Source organism: Myotis myotis, unplaced genomic scaffold, assembly GCF_014108235.1.
Source record: "Myotis myotis isolate mMyoMyo1 unplaced genomic scaffold, mMyoMyo1.p scaffold_m19_p_13, whole genome shotgun sequence".
Classification (NCBI taxonomy): Eukaryota; Metazoa; Chordata; class Mammalia; order Chiroptera; family Vespertilionidae; genus Myotis; species Myotis myotis.
In genome coordinates this window covers 21,415,122-21,439,725 of record NW_023416317.1, presented here as the reverse complement: position 1 = coordinate 21,439,725, position 24,604 = coordinate 21,415,122, and the positions used below count along the sequence as shown (strand labels likewise).

The 24,604-nt window shown below is 39.2% G+C and overlaps 1 protein-coding gene across 7 annotated transcripts in view; it reads left to right on the top strand.

Moving 5' to 3' along the window:
• RAD18 (RAD18 E3 ubiquitin protein ligase) overlaps nt 1-24,604 on the top strand; it is a 75,616-nt gene that overhangs the window by 37,407 nt on the left and 13,605 nt on the right. For 4 of the 7 annotated variants that reach the window (XM_036332038.1, XM_036332035.1, XM_036332036.1 and 1 more), the window contains 2 exons: nt 7,496-7,648; nt 11,410-11,584. In XM_036332038.1, coding sequence (XP_036187931.1) covers nt 7,496-7,648; nt 11,410-11,584 — 328 coding nt within the window. Of the gene's footprint in view, nt 1-7,495; nt 7,649-11,409; nt 11,585-18,501; nt 18,640-19,676; nt 19,802-24,275; nt 24,310-24,604 lie in introns of those variants that run through there. The other 3 variants (XR_004971485.1, XR_004971484.1, XM_036332037.1) reach the window with 3 other exon arrangements.

Genomic DNA, 24,604 nt, shown 5'->3' with positions numbered 1-24,604 from the left:
CTGGGCTAATCTAATCTACCTCAGGGCCAGATAATAAATATTTTAGGCTTTGCAGGCTATATATGGTCAAATGTTCTATTTGTTAACACATCTTTATAAAAATATAAAAGGCATTCTTAGCTAGAGAGCCATACAAAAATATGCCATAGGTTGGATTTGGCCTCTGGGCTGTTATTTGTTGACTTCTTTACACTAATGGTTGTACTAATTTTCTCTAATGAAAAGATTTTTTTAAAAAATAGACTTTACGTTTTAGAGTAAAACGTAATATTGAGGGGAAAATGCAGCGAGTTCCTATATCTCCCTGATGTACACATGCACCATCTCTCCTGCCATCAACATCTCTCACCAGAGTGGTATACTGACATGTCATTATCACAAAGTGCATAGTTTACATTAGGGTTCACTCTTGGTGGTATATATTCTATGGGTTTTAACAAATATATAATGACATATACCTACCATTATCTTATCATACAGAATACTCACTGTGCTTTATTTATTGATCCCTCCTTTCTTCCTAGGCCCTGACAACCACTTATCTTTTCACTGTCTTTATAGTTTTTTCTTTTCCAGAATGTCATGTAATTGGAATTATACAGTATACTAGAGTCCCAGTGCACGAAATTCGTGCACGGGGAGCGGGGGGTAGTCATCCCTTAGCCCGGCCTGCAACGACGCTTGCATCCCTTGCCCCAGCCTCCGGCCTGAGGCCCCTCCCTTCCCTCCGCGCAGCTGGGGCGCGGACGCTGGGCTTGCGTTGCCAGGATGACACCGCCAGCGTCCTGCCCTGGTCACTATGGGCGCTGCCATCTTTGTCGTGGAGTGATGGTTAATTTACATATTACTCTTTTATTAGATAGGATGATAGCCTTTTCAGGTTGTCTTCTTTCTCAGTAATGTGCATTTCAGATTCCTCTGTGTTTTTTCTTGACTTGATAGCTTATTTCTTTTTAGCCTTGAACAATATTCCATTTTCTGGATGTACTATAGTTTACTTATCAATTTACCTATTGCTTCTTTTGGCAATTATTTAAAAGGGTCCTTTACGTTCTTGTGCAGCTTTTTGTGTCAACATAAGTTTCAACATATTTGGATAAATACTAGTGCATGTGAGTGCTAGATCATAAGGTATCTTTAGTTTTGTAAGAAATTATCTTTTTAAATCTCTGTACTGTTTTGCATTCCCATCAGCAAAGAATAAGAGTTACTGTTGCTTCTTATCCTCACCTGCATATGTGTTGTTAGTGATTTGGATTTTTGCCATTCTAATAGTTACTGTTGTTTTTTTTTAATGTACAATTATCTAATGACATATAATGTTGAGCATTTTTTCATATGGTTATTTGCCATCTGTATATCTTTTTCCAGCAAGTGTATGTTCAGATCTTCAGCCCATTTTTTAAATTGGGTCATTCATTTTCTTCTTGATTTTTGAAAGTTCTTTGTATATTTTGGATAACAGTCCTTTATCAGATATGTCTTTTGCAAGTATTTTCTCCTGGTCTGTGGGTTGTCTTCTCATTATCTTCATAATCTGCCCTATTAAAAATTGAAAGCAAGCCTTGGAATGATTCAGTCGATTCTAAGTAGCTTGATATTCTTCAGAACAAAATATAATACAGTTTAAGGATAGGACAAAATCTAGCAACCAAGAGAATAAAATTATTAGTATTTAGTATCCTATTGAAATTACCAGGAATTCAAAGAAGCAGAAAAATAAGATTCATAGAAAGGAGAAATTTTAATTAATAGAACCAAATCCAGGAATGACAGATGATGAGACTAGTAGACAGAATGGTTAAAACAGCATGTATAAATATGTTCCATATATCAAGAAGGAAGAATTAAGTAGGGTCCTGCTGAGGTGAGAAATGATGATATAAGAAAAACTCAAATGGAATTCATTTTATGATAAACATACCTGAATTGAAATATATACTGGATGAAGTAAAAACAGATTAAGATCTATATAAAACTGAATGAAAATACTTTGTATCAATGTGGAATGCAGCTAAAGCAGTGCTTAGAGGGAAATGTATAACATTAAATACTTGTATTAGAAAAGAGAAGAGGTTTTAAATTAGTTATCTATGATTTCACCTTAAGAAACTAGGAAAAGAAGAGCAGATTCCACCCAAAGTAAACAGAGGGCTGGTAATATTAAAGGAAAGATCAGAAACCAATGAAAGTGAAGACAGAAAAATGATTGAGAAAGTCCGTGAAACTAAAAGCTGGTTCTTTGTAAAGCTTAATAAAATTAACAAACCTCTAGCAAGTCTATTCAGGACAAAAACAGAAAATAGAAATTACCAATACCATATAATAAAGAGGTAATATGCAAATTGACCATCACACCCTTGCACAAGATGGCCACCCCCATGTGGTCACAAGATGGCCGCCTCAAGATGGCCTGCAGGGGAGGACAGTTGGGGGCAACCAGGCCTGCAGGGGAGGACAGTTGGGGGCAACCAGGCCTGTAGGGGAGGACAGTTGGGGGCAACCAGGCCTGCAGGGGAGGACAGTTGGGGGCAACCAGGCCTATAGGGGAGGGCAGTTGGGGGCAACCAGGCCGGCAGGGGAGGGCAGTTGGGTGCAATCGGGCTGACAGGGGAGGGCAGTTGGGGGCGATTGGGCCAGCAGGGGAGGGCAGTTGGGAGCAATTAGGCTGGCAAGGGGCGATCGGGCTGGCAGGGGAGGACAGTTGGGGGCGATCGGGCAGGCAGGGGAGCAGTTAGGCGTCAATTAGGCTGGCTGGGGAGTGGTTAGCAGTGGTTCTCAACCTCTGGCCTTTTAAATACAGTTCCTCATGTTGTGACCCAACCATAAAACTGTTTTTGTTGCTACTTCATAACTGTAATGTTGCTACTGTTATGAATCGTAATGTAAATATCTGATATGCAGGATGATCTTAGGCGACCCCTGTGAAAGGGTCGTTTGACCACCAAAGGGGTCACGACCCACAGGTTGAGAACCGCTGGGGTAGGGGGTGATCAGGCTGGCAGGCAGAAGTGGTTAGGGGCAATCAGGCAGACAGGCAGGCAAGTGGTTGGGAGCCAGCAGTTCTGGATTGTGAGAGAGATGTCCGACTGCCAGTTTAGGCCTGATCACGGAGGATATTTTCTCCACTGATTTTTTTAGAGAGCGTGGAAGGGAGGATGGGGAAGAGATGGGGGGAGGGAGAGAGAGAAACATCGATTGGTTGCCTCCTACACCGGAATTGAACCCTTGACCCTTTAATACATGGGCTGATGCTCTACCACTGAACCACACAGGCCAGGACTATATAAAGAACTCTTACAGCCCTAGCTGGTTTGGATCAGTGGATAGAGCGTTGGCTTGCAGACTGAAGGATCCTGGGTTTGATTCTGGTCAGGGGCACATGCCTGGGTTGTGGGCTCTGTCCCCACTGGGGGGCATGTAGAAGGCAGCCGATCAATGATTCTCTCTCATCATTGATGTTTCTCTCTCTCTCCCTCTCCCTTCCTTTCTGAAATCAATAAAAATATGTTTTTAAAAAAGGACTCTTACAATTTAATAATAAGGCATATGCCATATTTTTAAAAAGGGCAAAGATTTAAACATATTCTTCAGCAAAGGAGATATTCAGACACCAAATAACCACATAAGACGATATGGTTAGTTTTACTGGTCATTACTTTTTAGGAAAATACAAATTAAAATGACAATGAAATATGCTATAATACTACACAGTTATTTTAACCCTACCAGCCCGCTGTACCGATTTTTCGGTAATTTCCGAATCTGCCACTATACTGCTGTACCTAATTTTCGGTACTTTGCCTAGTACGTGAAAAAAATGTGTCGCAAACTAAAAATAACCAACCAATCATGGTCAGACCTCATGGTTAGCCATTGCAAATGTCTGCCCCCATGTGTTTGAAGTGACTTTGTGTGGTTTGACGTGAAAAAATTCTGAAAATTCACAATGAACCAAGCACTTTAACAGGAAAGCGAAGTAGGTCTAGGCTTATCACAGTCTAACAGGTGATCCATACTTTGGTTGATTCAGACTTTGAGGAGTCAGAATTTCATCAAGAATACGTTTCCAGTTCAAGTGACACAGTGAAAGCTCGAGTGATGAGGAGAATCTTGAACCTTATAGATCTAGAGCTAGATCGTTAGTAAGAGAAGGGGGTTGTGTCCCTCAAACAGCTGATGGGGGAGATCTAGGTGGTGATGAAGGTTGGACAAGGAATTTTGTATTACCAAATACAGATCTGAATTTCACTGAGGATGGGAAAGGCCCAGTGAACATTCCTAGATCTATCACAGAGGAGAGTGAACCAATTGACTTTTTATCCTTGTTTTTGGATGATACTTTCTGGCAAAATTTGACAGAGAAAACCAACCTCCGGGCCTACCAATTGCATATAGTAAAGCCCAACTCCTACAATGCCCAAAATTCCAAGGATGCCACAGTGGAAGAAATGAAGGCTTTTCTTGGACTGAGGATCTATATGGAACACTTACGTATAAAGCCCAGCTATCAGGATTATTGGACAAATGAAGGCTCTGACTTTGTTGGATTTACTCCCGGATTTCGAAATGTTATGACTCGAGACAGATTCTTGGCTCTTTGGAGTTTTTTACGTATAATTGATGAGGAAGACACAGATATCGATAAGACAGATAGAATATATAAAGTTAGGCCTTTCTTGGAAAGTCTGCTCCCCAAGTTTCTCCACTTCTATCTGCCAAAGCAACATTTGAGCCTAGATGAGGTGATGATCCCGACAAAAAACCACTTGCCCATCAAGCAGTATATCAAGGATAAGCCCCAAAAGTGGGGCATCAAGTCTTTCCTTCTCTCCTTGGCTGTTAATGAGATTACTTTAGCAAGTTTCTTGTGTAACTTAAGTTCTTAAACCCACAATCCACAGGTACACAATGGAGTGCCTTACTAGGAAAACAGCCTACACCTGTTCTAAATAAATTCCAGAGACCCCCATGGTGCTGCTGCCCTAACAGAAACTACTATGGTGTGAGCCCATTTATATTTTTGATTCTAGGGAGATGAAGCAGTACAAAATAATTATCCTTAAATGCATAGAGTTAAATAGGACTTGAAAGATCACTTAGCTTGTAATCTTAGGATCTCACTTGTTTCTAAAAAACTAACTTTCCAGTAACCTTATGGACAACTTTTATTTCTTTTGCTGAAATTTTAACCAGTATCTTACTTAAAGCTTACTGGACACTTTATAACCCAGCACCTTGGTTTAGTGGGAGTTTTCATACAGATACCATACACATAAACGTATTAAAATTAGGAGCAGTCTCTTCCTGGTGGTTAAAGACCAGTACACTTATTGATCAGGAATCCTATGTAATAAAGAGAGAATATGCAAATTGACCCTCACTCCATCACATCACAAGATGGGTGCACCACCGCGGAGGCAGGGTTCCCATAACACAAGATGGCTGCGCCCACAGCGGAGGTGGGGGTTCCTGTAATGAGTGATCAGCAGGGACCTGAGGCTGCATGGCACCAGGCCAGGGCAGGGGACCTGAGGCTGTGCCCCCCACTTGGTGGGGCTTGACGGGGAACCTTAGGCCGCATGCCCCACCCTGGGTCGGGGGACCTGAGGCCACGACCCCTGTCCCAGCACCGGGCTGGGGGACCTGACGCCGCACCCCCGGCCCAGCGAGGCTTGATGGGGGCCCTCAGGCCACGCCCCCCACCCTGCGGGGCTTGAAGGGGGACCTCAGGCCATGCCCTGCACCCGGCAATGGGCCGGGGGTCCTGAGGCTGCACCCCCCCACCCAGCAGGGCTTGACAGGGGACCTGAGGTTGTGCCCCCACCCAGCAGGGTTTGAGGGGGGCTCTCAGGCTGTGCCCCCCTGCCCGCCTGGGCTTGTTGGGGGTGGGGCTGGCTGGGTCTGGATCTCACCTAATGGGGGTGGGGCTGGCCAGGTCTGGGTCTCGCATGATTTCAAGGTGCATGCGAGTGGGCAGGGACTTGACTCTGGGTTCCATGGCATGCCCCAGACTCTGACAGGAGGAAGATTTTCATATACATTTTACTAATTTTCTTTCATCTGACACTTCTATTATAGAGAAAGGGCAAATAGCAATATTAAAATATTTCCTCTAATTAATTCCCTTTTAATGTGCATGAATTTCGTGCACTGGGCCACTAGTATTAAAATAAATGTGCAAATGGAGGTAAACCTGGCTCCTTCAACAGTGTGGGAGGGAAGTCATTTGAGCCTTCCTCAACCAGGATTTTGCTTGTGTAGACAAGAATTTTCCAATGTCATCATTTACCTACATTTACAGAACTGTAGCATAGCTCAAAGGCAGTGAATGGCTGGAATCTGGGAAGGGTAGCCCTAGAAAATGCATAGTTTCCCCTGCACCCAGGTATTCTTAGTATTGTGCTTTAGGGGAAATATAGGTTACTGTATGAAACACTTTCAAAACTTTGTTTTAAAAGAATCATTTGCAGTATGATTATTTCTAAAATGCATTTTTTCAGGATTTATGACATTTTGAATCATGGCTTTAGTGTTTACAGATGCTAGATAAGTAAAGTGCAACCTCAGCTATTTGAGCCACGGTTCAGGTCACAAATAGACGTCCTCAAGTCATGCTCTAACAATGACTGGCTACTCTTTATTGAGTAAGTTAATGCATATTACAAATGGTGACCTAGAGGTCAGGCTTAAATTATTTTCAGAGGTGTTACAATGTGGATTGATGGAGGAAATGGCTTAGATTGCTAAAGGGTTTCTGATAGGAAATTCGCAAGTAGTGTAAAGGGGAAAAGAAGGGACTTGAAATGGATATTTTTTGTTTTTATAACCTAACTTTCCTAGAGGCTTCTGGTTTTATGTTTAATTAATATTCATCTTAGTATTCTTTTGTGTCTTTGAAATTAGAATGGTGTCTTAGAAATTAGAAGGTGTCTTTTGGATATATTTAAGGTAGCATGTCTTGGCCGGTGTGTGTCAGTGTTAGAGCATCAACCCATGGACCTAAGGGTCATAGATTTATTTCTTGGACAAGGGCATGTACCTGGGTTGCAGGTTTGATCACTGACCCCAGTCAGGGCTAGTGTGGGACGCAACCAATCAATGTTTCTACTCCCCGCTTCCTTCCTCCAATGCACTCTTTAAAAATCAAAGGGGGAAATATCCTCCAGTGAGGATGAACAGCAACAGAAAAGAAAGCAGTATCTTTCATGTTCTATCAGAACCCTTTCTGGAGTATGGGGTTTGGGAAGAAACCTACAGTAACGAACTAGGACCACCATGTTTCCATGTTTGTTGCTGAAGAGGGGAGGAAATAGATAGGAATGGCTTCTACAATCTCCCAGCACCTTGTATCCTTGTGCTTGCCAGCTTTTTCATTTATTGCAAGTGATTCCTAAGGGTGCCGTTCTTGAGTGAGCATGCACACTTCTTGATGGTTATAGATGTATAACTTTTATAGTCTTAGCTTTACTGAGAAAATCTTTTTTAATTTCAGGTAAAAAACATCAGAATGAATTTCAGCTTCTGGTGGATCAGGCCAAAAAAGGATACAAGAAAACTGTTGAAATGTCAAAAAAGGATACAAGAAAACTGTTGAAATGTCAAAAAGAAGATGAATCTACAAAAATGCTGTTCCCTGTATGCCTGGGTAAAAGACTTTAATTAAAAACAGAAATTATGTTGAGTTTCACTATTCATTTTAATATAAAAAGAAAATTAAAACAAAGAAATTTACTTTGTACTTAATAGATATTTGAAATGGGAAAAGGTATTTTTAAACTTAAAGCAGTTGTTGAATATCAACTAGGTTTATAACTCTGGGAAAAATGACTGGGAGGATGTCCTGAGATACAGTTTCTAAAAGCTTCCTTTGCCCTGGCTGGTGTTCTCAGTGGTTAGAGCATTGGCCTGTCCACTGACGGGTCTTGGGTTTGATTCCTGGTCAAGGGCACATACCTGGGTTGCAGATTCGATCCCTAGCTCTGGTCCTGGTGAGTCGGGGGAGGCAACCAAGTAAAGTGTCTCTCTCAAATCGATGTTTTTCTCTTTCCCCTCCACCTTCCCTCCCTCCACTCTCTAAATATGGTTATTGGCCTTTTGTCTGTTAAAGTTCTTTGCCCATTTTTTTAATTGGGTTGTTTGGTGTGGGGTTTTTTTTTCTCGTTCTTGAGTTTTAGGAGTTCTTTATACTGGATATTAATGCTTTATTATATATGTGATTTGCAAAAGCATTTCATGGTAGTCTTTTTTTAAAATATATTTTTATTGATATCAGAGAGGAAGAGAGAGGGAGAGAGAGATAGAAACATCAGTGATGAGAAAGAATCATTGATTGGCTGCTTCCTGCACACCCCCTACTGGGGATCGAGCCCACAACCCAGGCATGTGCCCTTGACCGGAATCAAACCCAGGACCCTTGAGTCCACAGGCCAACGCTCTATCCACTGAGCCAAACCAGCTAGGGCCCATGGTAGTCTTTTTGCTTTCTTAAAAGTATATTTTGATGCATCTAGGTACTTGATTTTGAAGAAATTCAATTTATCAAATTTTTTTGCTGCCTATACTTTTGGTCTTCTATCCATGAAGCTGTTGTCAAATCCGTGTCATGAAGATTTTCCTTTATGTTTTTTCCTAAGAGTTTTATAGTTTTAGCTTTTACATTTAGGTTTTGATCCATTTTGAGTTAATTTCTAAGTATGGTGTAAGGTAAGGGTTCAACTCATTCTTTCAGATGTAGATAATTCAGTTTTCTGAGCACCATTTGTTCAAAAGACTGTCCTTTTCCCATTGAATACTCTTGACATCCTTGTTGAAAATCATTTGATCATATACGTGAGGGTTTATTTCTGTAATCTCTAGTCTATTGGTCTATATGTCTATCATTATGCCAGTAGTATACTTTTCAATTATTGTAGCTTTGTAACAAATTTTGAAATTGATATGAGTCCTACAGTTTTCTTCTTTCTTTTCAAGGTTATTCTGAGTCCCTTGAGATTCCATGTGAATTTTAGGATGGATTTTTCTGTTTGTAAAAAGTGCTATAGGGTTTGCATTGAATCTAGAGATTGCTTTAGTTAGTTTTGACATCTTAACAATGCTGTCTTTCAATCATGAATGCAGGATAATCTTTCATTTACGTATCTCTTCTTAATTTCTTTCAACAATGTTTTGTGTTTTCAGTATGCAAGTCTTTTACCTTCTTAGTTAGATTTATTCGTAAGTATTTTATTTGTCCTAAATTCTGGTGTCATTTATAGGTTGCTGCCTAGTATATACCTCATGGTCTTTGTGAACAACTTGGATTTGTTCATGTGGTTGTTAAAGGATAGTCTTAGAAAGTACTTGAGCTCCTGAGAAAACCTGGTTTATTATCTCAGATTTGGAGAACAGTTTTGTTATTGGTTGAATCTCTTGAAAATGATTGATTGCTTGTACTCAAGGGTTATGTATTATACAGGGTGGGGCAAAAGTAGGTTTACAGTAAGTATGCAAAAATTTATTCTTGTATTATTTCTTCACTATGTTATTCTTCATACGAACAACTGTAAACCTACTTTGCCCTACCCGTATGTGTATTGCACATAAATACTGCTCTCTCTGGGGTTCACAGATGAGTGCTACTGGTAGGTTGCTATGCATGAATGCGCAGGTCTGAGCGAGGTGGGGAGTGAGAGAGAGAGGAAGACAGAATCACAGACTGATTGAAAGGCTGCGCTTTGTATGGCATCACACAACTGCATGTACTGTGTAATTTTCGCTCTTTAGAATAAACTTGCTCATTGCCGCGCCAGTATAAGTTTAAAAAGATGTGTGTTCTGTCAAGTAAAACCTTCATGTATTGTGTTGCGTGTCTTTGGGGAAGTTGGATGTCAGAGCCTCATATTTTGGGGCTCTAATTTGAAGTCCTCTTTGGACATCTATGGACAGACATGAAGGATAACTGACTTTCAAAGCCCACAAATTGTTGTATGATGTTTGTCCTCAAGAGGGAATTTATCTAATATTATTAAATAGGGGAAGAAGTAAGAGGAGATTGTAACACAGGTGCAAAAATAAAAGAATTTTAAGTTGAATAGGATTCTGTTCCCTGGTTTGCCAATGTGATTGCATTCTCCTGGCCAGTTGAGTGACAGGATTGCCTGGGTTACTGGATGATTGATTCCTCTTAACATGATCTTGGGTATCTCTTTACAAGGGGTTGTCCTCATTAGCTTCTTGCTTCCTTTTCCCAGATAAACATTAGCGGGTAATGATTAGACTTATTGAAGGTCAGGCAACATCAGGAGCTTAGTTTTAGAAACTGTACTCTTGTGACATATGATGTTCTCTAGTATAACAAAAACTTATATATTTATGGAAAAATCCTGACTGTATGGACTTTGAAAGGTTGTGAGGGTTTTTTGGGAAGAATTTGTCTTATTCTTTTTCCATAATTTTTCTCCTTTTAATAAAACCTTGGCAGTTCTTTTTGTGTCCTTTGTGAAAGGCCACTTGCCCCTAAAGCACACTGGAGGAGTGACGTGTGAACACTCTGCTCTCTGTGAAACTCATGAGAGGGGGCACTATACTGCTAGCATGCACAGCTTGCACTTAAAGTGTAGTACTGCCTCGGGTCCTGAATCTAAAAGGTCACAATTGAAATCCCAGCGGAGTTCTGAAACAAGCTGTGAGGGAGAGTCCTGAGCACTGGAGAATTCTTCACTGGTATTATTTTCTGCACTCACATTTGTAGATATTTGGTTACTTGTGTACCTTCTTGTGACATTTTTGCAAACCTGTGTCTCTATCTGCAATAAGAGACCTCAGAAATTGAGATTATGACAAGGGGTGCAGAGAAATGAGACAAAATATTTTTGTTTGATCCAAAGGCATTGGATCAAACCCAAAGGCATTGGATCAAACAAAAATATTGGATATGTCTGATTAGTTGTTCTTTTCCAAGGTGAATATTAGATTCATTGTAACAGATTTAGTTAAATGTCCAGATAGATTCCCTATCACATAGTAGTCAGTGACAAATATTGTGATTGTTTTATTACTTGAATCTTTAATCCTCTTTTGTTATGCTTCTTAAGTTTATCAGTGTTTTCTGGTCTGTAAATATGCTGGAATTCTTTAGTAATACTGTAAATAGAAGCTGAATTAGAATACAAGGTTCTCCCCACTCCTCGTTCAAATTCTGTTTTTAAATTAATTAATTTGGTAATACATGGTGTGGACAATATAATTAGATGGCTCCATTGTAGTGTAGATTCTGATTCTCTGGCTGTCACTAGAGTTTTGGAATCAATGTTAAATAAACGTCTATTTTACTAAGTACAAATAACAATATTAAGTTTGTGGAAATAATAACTATGCAGAGGTTGTAGATTTTAAGGTACTCTTAACTATTTCCTTTTTTCATTTTAGAACAGGAAGATAATAAAATGAAATTACCAGATATACCCTCAGTAATAAACCACTTCCCTCAGCCAAAGCTGGACTCCCCAGGGATATGCGAGCCCGATGGACCTGATGATTCTTCCAGCTGTACTGATATTCAAGAAGATGCTCTTTCTTCATCCGAATCAGATTCATTCAATAGGTAAGAAACTCATAGTCGTTATTTTAAATGTCTTATTTCCTGTGCATGCTAAGATAGCACACATAATTAGAAAATAACTCTGAGGCATAATGCAGTTCCTCAGTCACCTTTACTGCGTGGTAACTTTCACAGTGACAGTGGTCGTGCGTGGGAGAGTGTGTGCAGCAACCCTAGGGAGGCTTTGTTTTCTACCTTGTAGCCTTTATAACCCTTTTTTTCCTGGAGTTGGATAAGAGAGTATGATAGGCAATGAAATTTTTGTCAAGACAATGAGTGAAGGAGATAAAGATAACTACACTAGAAAATAGTGATGACCAGAAAGACAGTGCACAGAGAGTGAAACAAAAAAAGAATTTGTTCCCAAGAGGACAAATTGAGCAAGTAGAATCAATGGGGAAACTTTAAAAATGAGAGATTTGGAGGTAAGTCATTTTCCAAATGATTTCTTAAATGCTATTTTAGCCCTAGCCGGTTTGGCTCACTGGATAGAGCATCGCCCTGAGGACCAAAGGGTCCCAGGTTCGATTTCGGCAAAGGGCATGTAACTTGGTTGCAGGCTTTTCCCTGGCGTGGGCCCTGGTTGGGGGGTGTGCAGGAGGTAACCAATCGATGTGTTTCTCTCACATCGATGTTTCTCTCTGTCTTTCCCTCTCTCTTCCACTCTCTTTAAAAATCAATGGGAAAATATCCTCAGGTGAGGATAAAAAAAAAGCTATTTTAAAAAGATGAATTTGTTGTTCCACTTATTTATGCATTTAGTGGTTGAATTTTTTTTTTTTTTTATTGTTGAAAATGTTGCATATGTCCCCTTTTTTTCTCCCATTGACCCCTTACAGCCAACCTCCACCCCTGCCCCCGGCTTTCACCACCCTATTGTCTGTGTCCATGGGTTATGCATGTAAAAGAGAATTTTTAAAGGAGGACAGAGGTTAATGTGTGTGTGTACACACCATTTTATGTTCTGGCGTTTCACTTTGTATGATAAATACTATTTATGTTTCTACCTCACTTTATATATACTTTTTTCCCCCCAATGGATGCAATGTTCTGTTGTGTTTCTGTACCGTAATTGACCAAACTCTTCAAATGTAGTTGGATATTTACATTTTCCCCAATGTTCTACTTATATACCCACTGCTGTGGTAAAGCTCTCCCTAGATAATTTTTTATATTTGTTTAATATTTAAAAATTGTTAACAGTGCTCTAGAAAAGCGATTTTCAACCTTTTCCATCTCATGTCACATATGAGATGTGATGTGTTTTATAATCAATAAGACAGGTATAATCTCAACTATAGTCCATGTGTCAAGTAGTTGCTCTCAGCGGGTTGTTGTGATGTACTTGCCTGTGTGTGCATCATGGCTCTCCTCATTTCATTTGAGTTACATGTATTGTTAGCATTACATTAATTTTTCATTTAAAATGTCTTCAACAAAATAATGAAACAAAAAAGTTACAGTGTATGGAAGTCACAGACAGTGCAGCAGGGCATAAATTTGATGCTAGCAAGGTAGTATTCATCATTGGATGAATGACCACAATTCCATAGTTTCTTAGAAAACAATCAAGGAATTTATAAGAAAGAAAGATACCCATGAGTAGATTTTTGAAATGCAGCATCTGAATATTAAGCCCCTGATTCACTTTGAACATAATTTTATCCCCTAGTTAAAAGTTCCTGAAGTAGGTTATAATACTGGTTGGTGCCAACCCAGCAGAAGTCTGCCGCAAAGTATAGTCATGTTAGTGCCAGTGTTATTTAGAGATTCTAAAATCTAGTCAAAAGAGGTACGCACTTGATTACAGTAATTAACGTAGAAATCAGAAAGAGAATTCAAAGTGAAAGGGGACTCATCAGAACCAAATGCTCTTAGTCAAATCAGCATATCAGAGAGAAGTTATCTTTATCTGGTCCATCTTATTAATAATATTTAGGCATGCAACGGCAGGGAGATGGGCACTACATTTAGTGGTTTTGTTGAGATCTTTTCCAACTCTAAAATTGGTTAAGAGTATAACGTGTGTGTGAGTATGTACTCTCTACCATACATAGTATATACCACATACACACACACACACACACATATATATATGTATATATATATATATATATATATATATATATATATAGAGAGAGAGAGAGAGAGAGAGAGAGAGAGAGAGAGAGAGAGAGAGAGAATCTGGGGAATGATGAGTCATTTTTTGTAGAATTGACATTAAATTTTTAAAAAATATTAGAGAGGCATTGTCCATAATCAAAGGAATTTGTTTATACTAGGAGATTTTCTAAAAGAAAGATTTATACTTATGATTTATTGACCAAAAGGTGGTAGCCAGAAGTGTACATGGTGTGGTGAATATGGGTCTCATTTATTTCAGTCAATTAGTTTAGGATCAACACAGTTATCTCTGCTGTGATGTGTTAGAGAACATGGCCTCATGAAGTGAAATCACAAAGAATAGATAATTCCACTGCTTGGTAACCGTGACCCTTCTTGCAGATGCCACATGTTGGTCATAAAAGAACCTGAGCCAGGTAAGGTGTGAATGAATGCATTTTGACTCTTCACAATTCCTGGCAAAAACAATCACCTCTTCTCTGATGCTAAGTTAGTAGCAGCAACTTTGTGTAGGAAGTCCAACATGGGGGCAGGCACAGAACACCAGACACTTTGACAGAAAGGCGAATTAACCATTGGTCATGTGTTTGATATATTTTGGTACAATCTTTTCTTCACTTTTAGTATTTTTGGAAGCACTCTCTGTCCAGAATTCTTAAGAGCAAGAGAGCAAAAAACGGAAACATGTGAAGAAGTCTTATTACTATATGTTGGAAAATTTAAGTAGTTAAATTTTAGCCTTTCCTAAGTTGTGAGCAAATTGAGGAATGATGGGGAAATCTTAAGAGAAAAAGTGGCATTGTTACATTCATCTAAGGCAGCGGTTCTCAACCTGTGGGTCGCGACCCCTTTGGGGGTCAAATGACCCTTTCACAGGGGTCACCTAAGACCATTGGAAAACACATATATAATTACATATTGTTTTTGTGATTAATCACTATGCTTTAATTATGTTCAATTTGTAACAATGAAAATACATCCTGCATATCAGATATTTACATTACGATTCATAACAGTAGCAAAATTACAGTTATGAAGTAGCAACGAAAATAATTTTATGGTTGGGGGTCACCACAACATGAGGAACTGTATTAAAGGGTCGCAGCATTAGGAAGTTGAGAACCACTGATCTAAGGAATATTGAGGTACTGGTACTACCAGCCTACTAAGACCACGCTGAATTTCTCGATTACTGAAAGAATGGGAAACACTATCTTTATCATCAGAGTAGCCTCTGAGAGCCAAAGGGCAAAGTTGAGATGTGTTGCAGTTTTGAAGTTTGGTTTCAGGCAGGTCTTTTAGAGCAAGTCTTGGTTAGGATTGGGTAAGCCTAGTAGTTCAGAATTGGTGGATACAGCAAGATGAGGATTTTGAGATGAGGGGTTCAAAAGGTCCTGTGGGTATGTCCTTTGATGCTTTCTCTTGAGAAGCTGATGGATCTTTCAGGAAGCTTTTGTCTTAAGTTATCTTCCTGACAGGAGTGTCCTGGATTAGTAGTTATATTGATGAAACAGTGGATGGTGAAGTCTTCTATTGTAGACAGGGTGGTGTGTGTTTTCTACAAACGCTATTGGACTGCTAAGAGTGCTACATGTATTATGTCATTCAGTCCACAGGCAAACCCCACTTTAGAAAGGTAGAAATAAAAGGTCAAAGGAGTTGAATAAGTTGCATAGTATACGTCAATACAAGGATTTGAACCCAGGTCTAGTTCTGTTTTGAACCTCAGAGCCCAAGTTTGTTCTCCTGACTGATAATGATGCTATGGCCAACCTGCCTTGCTCTTATCTTAACATTCTTGAAAGAGTAGAAATATAGAGTTCTTAAAATGGTTTGGTTTCCTTAGAAGCAGACCTGAGACAAGGATTGAGTGGACATGTTTAATTTGGAAGGTGAGGGAACCACTATAGGGTGTGGGGATGTGAGACAGGGAAAGGAAGATAGCATTTAAGGGGGCCATGTTTTTAAACCAGATGTCACTGTGAGCAACTGGAGTTTAATTCTCTTGGGAACTGGGAGCGGGTTTAAAACACACCTGAATTACCCCTCTCAAGGGTCAAGGGGCAAAAGAGTCAGTTATTTGGTTGGAGCTGCCCTCTGCTGCTTCTAGCCTCCCGTGCTGGCAACAGAGCTGACTAGCAGCCAGAGGACAGCTCAGACAAAGGCACCGACAGTTGGAAGTCAGGCCTGCTACACTGGGGATAGGAGCAGGGCACCCAAAGGATCTGCCATGGCAGTGATTCCAGCTGAAGATGGGGAAATGGTTTGGTTTTGCATATGCTTTATTAATTCAAATGGGTTGCTGTAGGCTTTTGCCTGTATCTCTAGCCCAAGAGAATGCAGGAATGTATGCAGGCATTCCAGAGCTCATTGCACCTCCGTGCCTGCCAGGAAGGGAAAAGCTATGTTTAGGGCTGATGACAAAGTGATAGCTGAGCAAATGTTGGGTATGGGGAAGAGGAGAAAAGGACAGATTATCCAGAAGCTCTGAGGCAAATGGCTCCAAAAACTGATGGAAGGAAATGTGCTTGTTGATGAGAAACAATTTAGTTTTAAGTCTTGTGTGACGACAAACTGAAGTGTGAAATAATTCATCATCAAACTGAAGTTTATCGACACACTAAATGAAAATATCTTGGCCTTGGGCAGAAAATCACAAGCATAGAACTACCCATAGTTCTTTGGTGGTCAGTAATGCATTTTATTATCCTGCTTTGTTTCTCCTTCACAGAGATAAGAGCACTACTAATGGGCTTTGTGTATGTGGACATCCTCTCCCACTTGTGGAGTTACTCAGTTGGGTATGGCCCATAGGCCTGCTGGTTTTGTTTGTTTGTTTTGGGGGTTTTTTTCTTTGGAAAATCTTAAGTACCTTATTAATGGGTGACTTTTAACTCTCCTTGGACATAATTTTTTAAAGGCCAGCTCTGCCCTTGCTGGGTGGCTGGGTTGGTTGGAGAGTTGTCCTGTACACCAGGAGGTTGCAGGTTTGATTCCTGGTCAGGGCACATAACTTGTTTGCGAGTTCATCCCTGGTCGGGGTTCATGGCATTCGGGAGGCAACCGATTGATGTTTCTCTCTCTCCCTCGCTTCCTCTCTCTCTAAAATTAATTTTAAAAACCCAAAACATATCCTCAGGTGAGGATTTAAAAAGAAAAAGGAAAAGAAAGCCAGACTTTTATTTGGCACATCTAAGGGTAATTATTTTTAAATGTGTGTGTGTGTTTTTTTTTTACACAGAATTATTTCCTTATGCTTAAGAATTAGGAAGTAGTGTTTTGAAGTGTATCTATCTATACTATTTGATTTGTACTGATGTGTGAACCTTAAATATTTCTCTAATATATATTTGCTGAAGTTTCTCACTGACTTATTTCAGATGACTTTTCTCTATTCCTACACATCTGTAGTTAAGCATCATTGTGTCTGTCATGTTAGTTATGTGTCCAGTCTGGCAGATAAGAATCAGGTTTCTCACTGTTGCAGTGGGAGATTACAGACAAGTAAGATGAACACTGTCCGGGTGGTACTAGATTGGAGACCTTCATATGAACTGATATTCAGCTTAATAGAGATTCAGATGGATACGTATGGGAATATTGATAGATCTGTGTGTATAAGTTAGCTAGTGTGCACACATGTAGATCCTTATGCTGTCAGCTGCCAGGGCCAAGCAGCAAGGGCTCACAGCTGTACTAGGCACACCTGGGGCACTAATCTTGGTCTCTGACAGCTTTCTCCAATATACGGAGCCAGTGCTTCTTGGAGAAAGGCTAATTCCATGGCTGGGGCTGGAAGCAAGGAAGTGCTAGAAAAAGTAAGAGAGACAGAGATAAGAGGGGGAAGGCATAAGGAAATGGAAGGAAAGGGAAAGGAAAGAAAAAGAAAACAAAAGTACCACAGCCTTTTCCTTAGCCAGGAGATAACATCAACAGCAGTGCCATGTTGATGCATTTTGTCCTGAACTGTGATGGGAATGACACTTTCCCGCTGTGGTCTTCCTCCTCCAAACTCAGTAATTTCAGATAAATTGTGAGAAAAACATCAAACTCCAATGAGGGTCATTCTACAAAATACCTGACTAGCACTTCTCAAAACTGTCAGGGTGATCAAAAACAAGGCGTGTCTGGGAAATTGTCACAGTCTAGAGGAGCCTAAGGCATACCACGACCAAATGTAATGTGTCCTGGGTAGGTCCTGGCACAGCAGAAGGCTTTAAGTAGACTGAAGAAGCACAAATAAAGGGTGGCATTTTGTTGATAATAATGTCTTACTGTTGCTTCATTGGTTGTGACTAATGTGTCAGACATTAGTCTGGTGTGGGATGTTAACAATGGAAGAAACTGGGTGCAGGGCATATGAGGACTTTCTGGAGTATCTGCCACTTTTATGTATTTTTATTTTATTTTAAAATAAAAACTTCATTAAAAAATACATTACAACATCAAAATAAAGAGGAATATTACTGTGAAAATATTTAAAGAATGTGCTGAATGTTGGAAAACCAAAGTCATCAAAATGTTATTTTCTGAAGTGGTAAATTGGGTATTGTTTCTGGGTTGTAGTAAGTTTAGTTATTAAATATTATTTTTTTCCTTTCACTTATATTAGATGTTACATTTAGTCACATAGATTGATTAATTAAACCCTGTTTTAATGCATTCTATAAAGTCTATTATATATATTAAAATTTAATATATTATAGCATCATGAGGGAAGTATTCTATTTTCTTCCCTATTGTCTTATTTCTTTTAAATCAGTTGTGCTTTATTTGCTAATGTTTTTACTTTATAGAATGATTTCACCCCAGAGGATGTGACCCAGCCTTTGCATTTCATCATAAGTGACAGTTTACAATGTGCCTCATCCTCATCAGTTAGCATGTTTTTATTAGTGAATTTATACTTGCAGAAGTGGTCCTCCAAGAACAAGGTGAAAGTACAAATAGTTTTATCTTTTCTCCAGAGCTCATTGCCAAAGGTTATTTGCTGTTAATAAGGTTTTCTTTTACTCTTAGGCAGTTCATGTTGGCACCTTTGGGTTGTTTTTTTTTCATTGTGCCTTATGTTGGGTAATCTGATTATCTTTACAATAGCTTTTTGTTATTGTTTTATAATTCTTGGTTTTTCTGCTCTGAGTCAATCCTAGGTGGCAAATATTTTTGTTTTACCAAGTTCATGAACTCCTATGATGTAAAAGATCCTCTGTACAATTACTCTGAACCCTTCAATTTTCTGTATCAGAAAAGAGTTTTAAAATTTCAGTGGGTAATTACTTGTGTACCTAAAGTGCTTTGTAGAATTTAGTAGTTCCTTCCAGGGTCCACTCTTACTAAATGATACCTTCTTGTTGTAGCTCGTAGCCATGTCTGATCATCACCCAAGGTGTGATGTTCAGAGTTTTGATTGGCATGACATGGTAATACTTGCTTAAAGTTGAGTTTTTTTAAACTATGTTTTCCCTTTTTAGTTTTCAGACATTTTGTAAACTACATAGGAATTCTTGTTCCATATGCTTCTGCATATATTTGGCTTGATTCATGAAACAGATATAATCTTGACTGGTTCAGAATTCAATTCTTCAATGAAAAAAAAATAGGAATAGGCAAGAGTGTGTTTTTCAGAATGCTTTGAGAAGAGTAAGTATGAGACCTTGAAGGAACTACCAGTTCCTTCTAGATGTTAGACATAAAATCAATAATTATTTTGTATCAACACTCCCAGACCCCCAAATATGAGCAGCCAGTTAAGAGCTTTCTCTAGTTTTTTGTTAAAGGCCAAAACCAGAATTCTTTTGATTTTGTTTAGGAGAATGAAATAGAAATGACATATAATTGATATATCATACTATTGGGATTTTGTATTTTTAATCAGTTGATCAAGTTTATAATTTATTATAGTTACCTTGGAAGTTAAAATCAGAGCTTTTTTTCTGCCTTCTCACTTTGTACTCCTTTGTTTTTAAATCAGAGGAACAGATGTTCTGAGGTCTCTTTGGAGACCTTTAGAACCTGAGAAAGGATGTTAGGATACAAACATTTTCAAGTTGGAAGGTACCTCAAGAAGTCACTACATATAGTAACTTCATATCACAGGTAAGGAAATGGAGGCCTAGAGAGGTGATGTGTCATTCAGTGAATACAGTTGAAAGCAATACATCTCAGCCCAGGTCTTTCCCCACTGCAGTGTGAGCTACATCGAATGTTTGTATCAGGCACCATTGCTTCCTTTATTAGCATTTCACTTTATTTTTTTAATTGATCTTTATTGTTGAAAGTATTACAGATGTCCCCTTTTTCCCTCATTGACTCCCTCTACCCCACTGGAGTTGTTCAAAATATCAATTAGACATGGAATTGCCATATGTCTGCTTTCCCTGAGATAGGCTGGTTTCCATTTCTTGTCTTGGCATCATTAGCCACAGCTCCCTGTGGTACTCTCCAGAGCGCCTGGGTTTAGATGGCAGATTTTACGGTTGCCTTGCTGGAAGAACAAGCAGTGTTAGTTTGTACATCTTCTCTGTTCTCTTTACTCCCACACAGATGGTCACATTCTGGAACATGGGTACATATTAGATCACTGACTTTGCTTACTTCTATTGATTTTACCACATAACGTAGTGCAAACTGTTTTTGTACCTAAGAGAGACTCGAGTATTGAAGCATGATAGGCCTCAAATGCAGAGGCTTGTTATTTTTTTAAATAATTTTGTAGAAGTCAGTTGTCGAACCCTTTTAAGATTACATTAATGTGTGCTTAAGTATGCTTCTGTTGCTCTAGATAGGTACATTTTATTAGCCATTTATAACCTGTGTGGGTAATAATGCAAATAAAAAATTAAAAGTATGTATCAGAATTTGAAAAGTTGGGGTAAATATAGTTTGGGAGGGATAATTATTTTTCATACCCTAGACCCGTGGTCGGCAAACTGGCTCGCGAGCCACATGCGGCTCTTTGGCCCCTTGAGTGTTGCTCTTCCTAAGCCTTAGGAGTGCCCTAACTAAGTTAATAACAGTGTACCTACCTATATAGTTTAAGTTTAAAAAATTTGGCTCTCAAAAGAAATTTCAATCGTTGTGCTGTTGATATTTGGCTCTGTTGACGAATGAGTTTGCCGACCACTGGCCTAGACCATTTAGTCAAGCACTTCATTCATGTGGAAACTGAGTCACAGGGAGGCTCAGTGTCCACTGCCTGACATCCAGCAATACAAGGTGGCTTTAAACTTCTTCTTGAACAGATGGTAAGGCCCGAGTTTTGGGGTCTGAATTTTGAGTTGATACTGGGTTTCTGTGGTTGGTGGCCAGCACCACATTTGCAGAGCTGAATGTGCACTGTGTAGAGGACATAGAAGTTGGCTGGCTGTGCAGAAGACATGCCAAGCTCATCATGAGCTTCATGCCTAGCCTCTCGATCCCTGATATCAAAGAAAACGACAATCAAATGAAAGCTTCTTAAGTGGTTCAGGACATTTCCATCACTGAGATGTTTCTTGTCTTTTAATTTGTTTCTCATTATGGGGCTGCATGTTTGTAACCTGTTAATAGGATCTTGTTATCTTTTAGTATTGGGGTTTTATTTGTACCAATCATTTGTACTACTGACAGTCTAAAGAAAAAACAAAATGAAGCTTCATGATTTTGTCCCCCTGCCCATTTAACTTGAGAACTTGATTCAGTATCTAGTTCTAGCTGTGACAATTTATCTGTCTATAATAATAAAAGCATAATATGCTAATTAGACTGGACAGCAGAATGACCTTCTGGACGACCTTCCAGGTGAAGCTAGGGCTGTGAGGTCGAGGCAAGCTGCCGCGGCTGTGAGGACCAATTCCCTTACATGAATTTTGTGCATCGGGCCTCTAGTTAAAAATAATTTTCCTTACGTTACACTCTCAGAGTTGATAATTTTCTTTTGTTTCTCAAATGTGTTTGTTAATCATAAACATAAATGTTTAATTATATCTCGAAGTTGAATTTTTCAGAGAACCAAGACTCGAGTGTTTGGAGTTCACATAGTGTCCTTTTACTTCTCTTTCTTAAAAAAAAACAAACACAACACACAGTACTTTTTCTTCACTTTTTATAAGAATTTAGAGTGATTGACCTAAAAGGTATGCTTTTCTTTAATACAGTGTTTCCCAACCCTTTTCCTTGGCACATAGAAAATGATAGTATTTGTGTCATAAAGAAATGATGCTGGAGGCCAGAGGTGCCTGCCCAGGGAGGCCAGTTAGGTTTTTGGGGCGATCCATTCCAGGGGTTATGGTGGAGTGAGTCAGGATAATAATAGAGAAGAGAGAAATGGGGGAGGGGGAAGGGATCGAGGATATATTTTGGAAGTAAGATTGGCAGAATTTGCAGATGGTTTGGCTATGGTGTGCAAGGAAAAGCTCAACTTCAAGGATGAGTCCTATAAGGGCAAGTCTAAAAAGCAAATGAGATGGTCATATATTATTAATGAATTGAATTTAAACTAAGTTGGTTTTCTGGTTTCATCTCTTTTTGAGGACTTAGTATGTATTACTTGATAAATAAGTTCTTTCTCATATTTTTCTCATATTTGAAGATGTCTTCATTTATCTTTTCTGAGATCTAGTGGAGAGCAGGGAAGGGCCTCACTTTATTCATGCACCTTGTCGATGCTGTCTGACAGAACCTCACCGGTGAATACGTAGGAGACGGTGGTGCTCTGAACTCTGCGGATTAATAGCATTTTCTGCTGCCACTACTTGAAGCAACATGATGTAATAGAAAGAAGACGAGCTTTGCATTCACTTCCCTGTTGTTGTTTTTTGTTTTGTTTCTTTTTTTTTTTTTTAATTTAAATTTCTCCAAGCCTTTGTTGATCTGTCAAGTGGGGCTAGAACCTAGGGTCCTCATGTGAAGTAAAGGTAGCATATCAGCTATGATTAGTATAGTTTGTGGAAGTAGTTGCTCACAAAATGGTCATTTCTGTCATTGTCGTCATTGAGTGCTTTTTTTTTAAACCTAGGATGTTTACTATCCTAGTATGTTATTGTCAGCCTACTAGTAAAACTTTGGCATACAAGCTTTTGCTTATCCTGCAGAATAGATGACTAAAAAGGGGGGTTTGAGGAGGATTCGTGGTAGCCAGCAGCATTTCAGTACCGTTGTCTGATGGACATTATGTACACCCCACCAAGCCTCCAGGGAGCTGTCCCGAGGAGTTTTTTTTAAGTTGAGTATTCTCAATCATGTTCAAATTAATGCCACAATTACGAGAATAGTGGGGGGAGTAACTAGTAGATAACAGAAAATTTTCACTTGTAAGTAATCTTTAATCCAAGGATTTTTATAGCAGATGTTTGCATTTTTCCTACCCCACAGTACCCTGTGTACCTGCCATGCTGGATAAATAACAAGTTCTGATGAATTTGCACCCTGATGCCATAGAAACAGTGGAAATCAAAGATTAAAATAGAGCTCACTAGTGACCAGGTTTCCTAGGCCAAATTGAAGCTTAGTGCTGAGGCAATTACTTGGGTAATTCCGACCCAAATGGGTTTTCTGAAAATGGAGCTGACATTTATTGAACACTTACTATGTGCCGAGCTATATCGTGAACATTCTATGTGTTCTATTGACTAATCCTAAAAGTATCCCCGTGATTACATGGGCTATTATCCTGACTTTATAGATAAGGCTGTTGAAACTTTGAAAGATGAGATAACTTGTCCAGGGTTATTCAGTAAGTGACAGAAGCAGTGCTGAAACCTTAACTTTGACAGTAGAGTGTTGCTTTCACCCTCTGGATAGTATTACCAGTCATATCTTTGCCAGAGGTATTTGGCATATAACAATATTTCCTCTTTGTTGAGCATTATGCTAAGTGAAATAAGCCAGTCAATGAAGGAAAAATACCACATGATCTCACTCATTCATGGATAATAGAGACCATTATAAACTTTTGAACAATAATAGATACAGAGGCAGAGCTGCCTCAAACAGATTGTCAAACTGCAGCAGGAAGGTCGGGGAGGGTTGGGGGGCAGGAGGTAGAGGGGTAAGAGATCAACTAAAGGACTTGTATGCATGCATATAAGGATAACCAGTGGACATAAGACATTGGGGGATAGGGGAGGCTAGGGGACTGTCTAGGGCGGGGGGATAAAATGGACACATATGTAATACCCCTTGTAATACTTTAAGCAATAAAAAAAAAAAAAATTAAAAAAAAATATTTCCTCTTTGTTGGTAAAATCTTGACTAATGGAATGAAATGAGATGTTACAAAAGTATTTTCCTTCCTTTGCCTGATAAGATGTGCTACACTTTTGGCCAGAATGACAAAAGTAAAACATTTTAGGAAGACCAGCGAGGCCAAGGACCAACCAATCAACCAACCAACAAAAACCAGTGTAGCTTATGCTTCTGAAACCTTGAGCTGCAAATAAGGTCTGACTGGTATGAAATATTAAGTGTGGTGGACTTAGTAGACTCTTCCTGAACAGAGGTTGGGAATTTTATAGACTTCAGAATTCATTTTTTTTGTGTGTGATGAGTCTTTCTCACATGTATTCAATCTGTATAATAATATCCACTCTAGCCTAGGGAGCCCAATATGAACACCCTTCCATTGGGAGCTGTAACTTTCAGATACCAGACCTCATGTTTATCCAGCTTCTTAAATCATGGTCTGCAGAATGTTCCAAACCAAAAGAGAGAAGCTAAGTATACTCTGAAAATATTCCTTGTCCAAGAATTAAAAGCTTCAGCTGTGTGGGTTTGTGATGCTCTGACCTAGGTTGACCAGAGTGAGTATTTTCTCCTGTGGAGGACTTTTTAGATATCTTGTAAGTATATTAAAGGAATTGTTTTATCTCTTAATGTATATTAAAATGACTAAGGTTTCAAAAATATTAATTACTTTTGCTT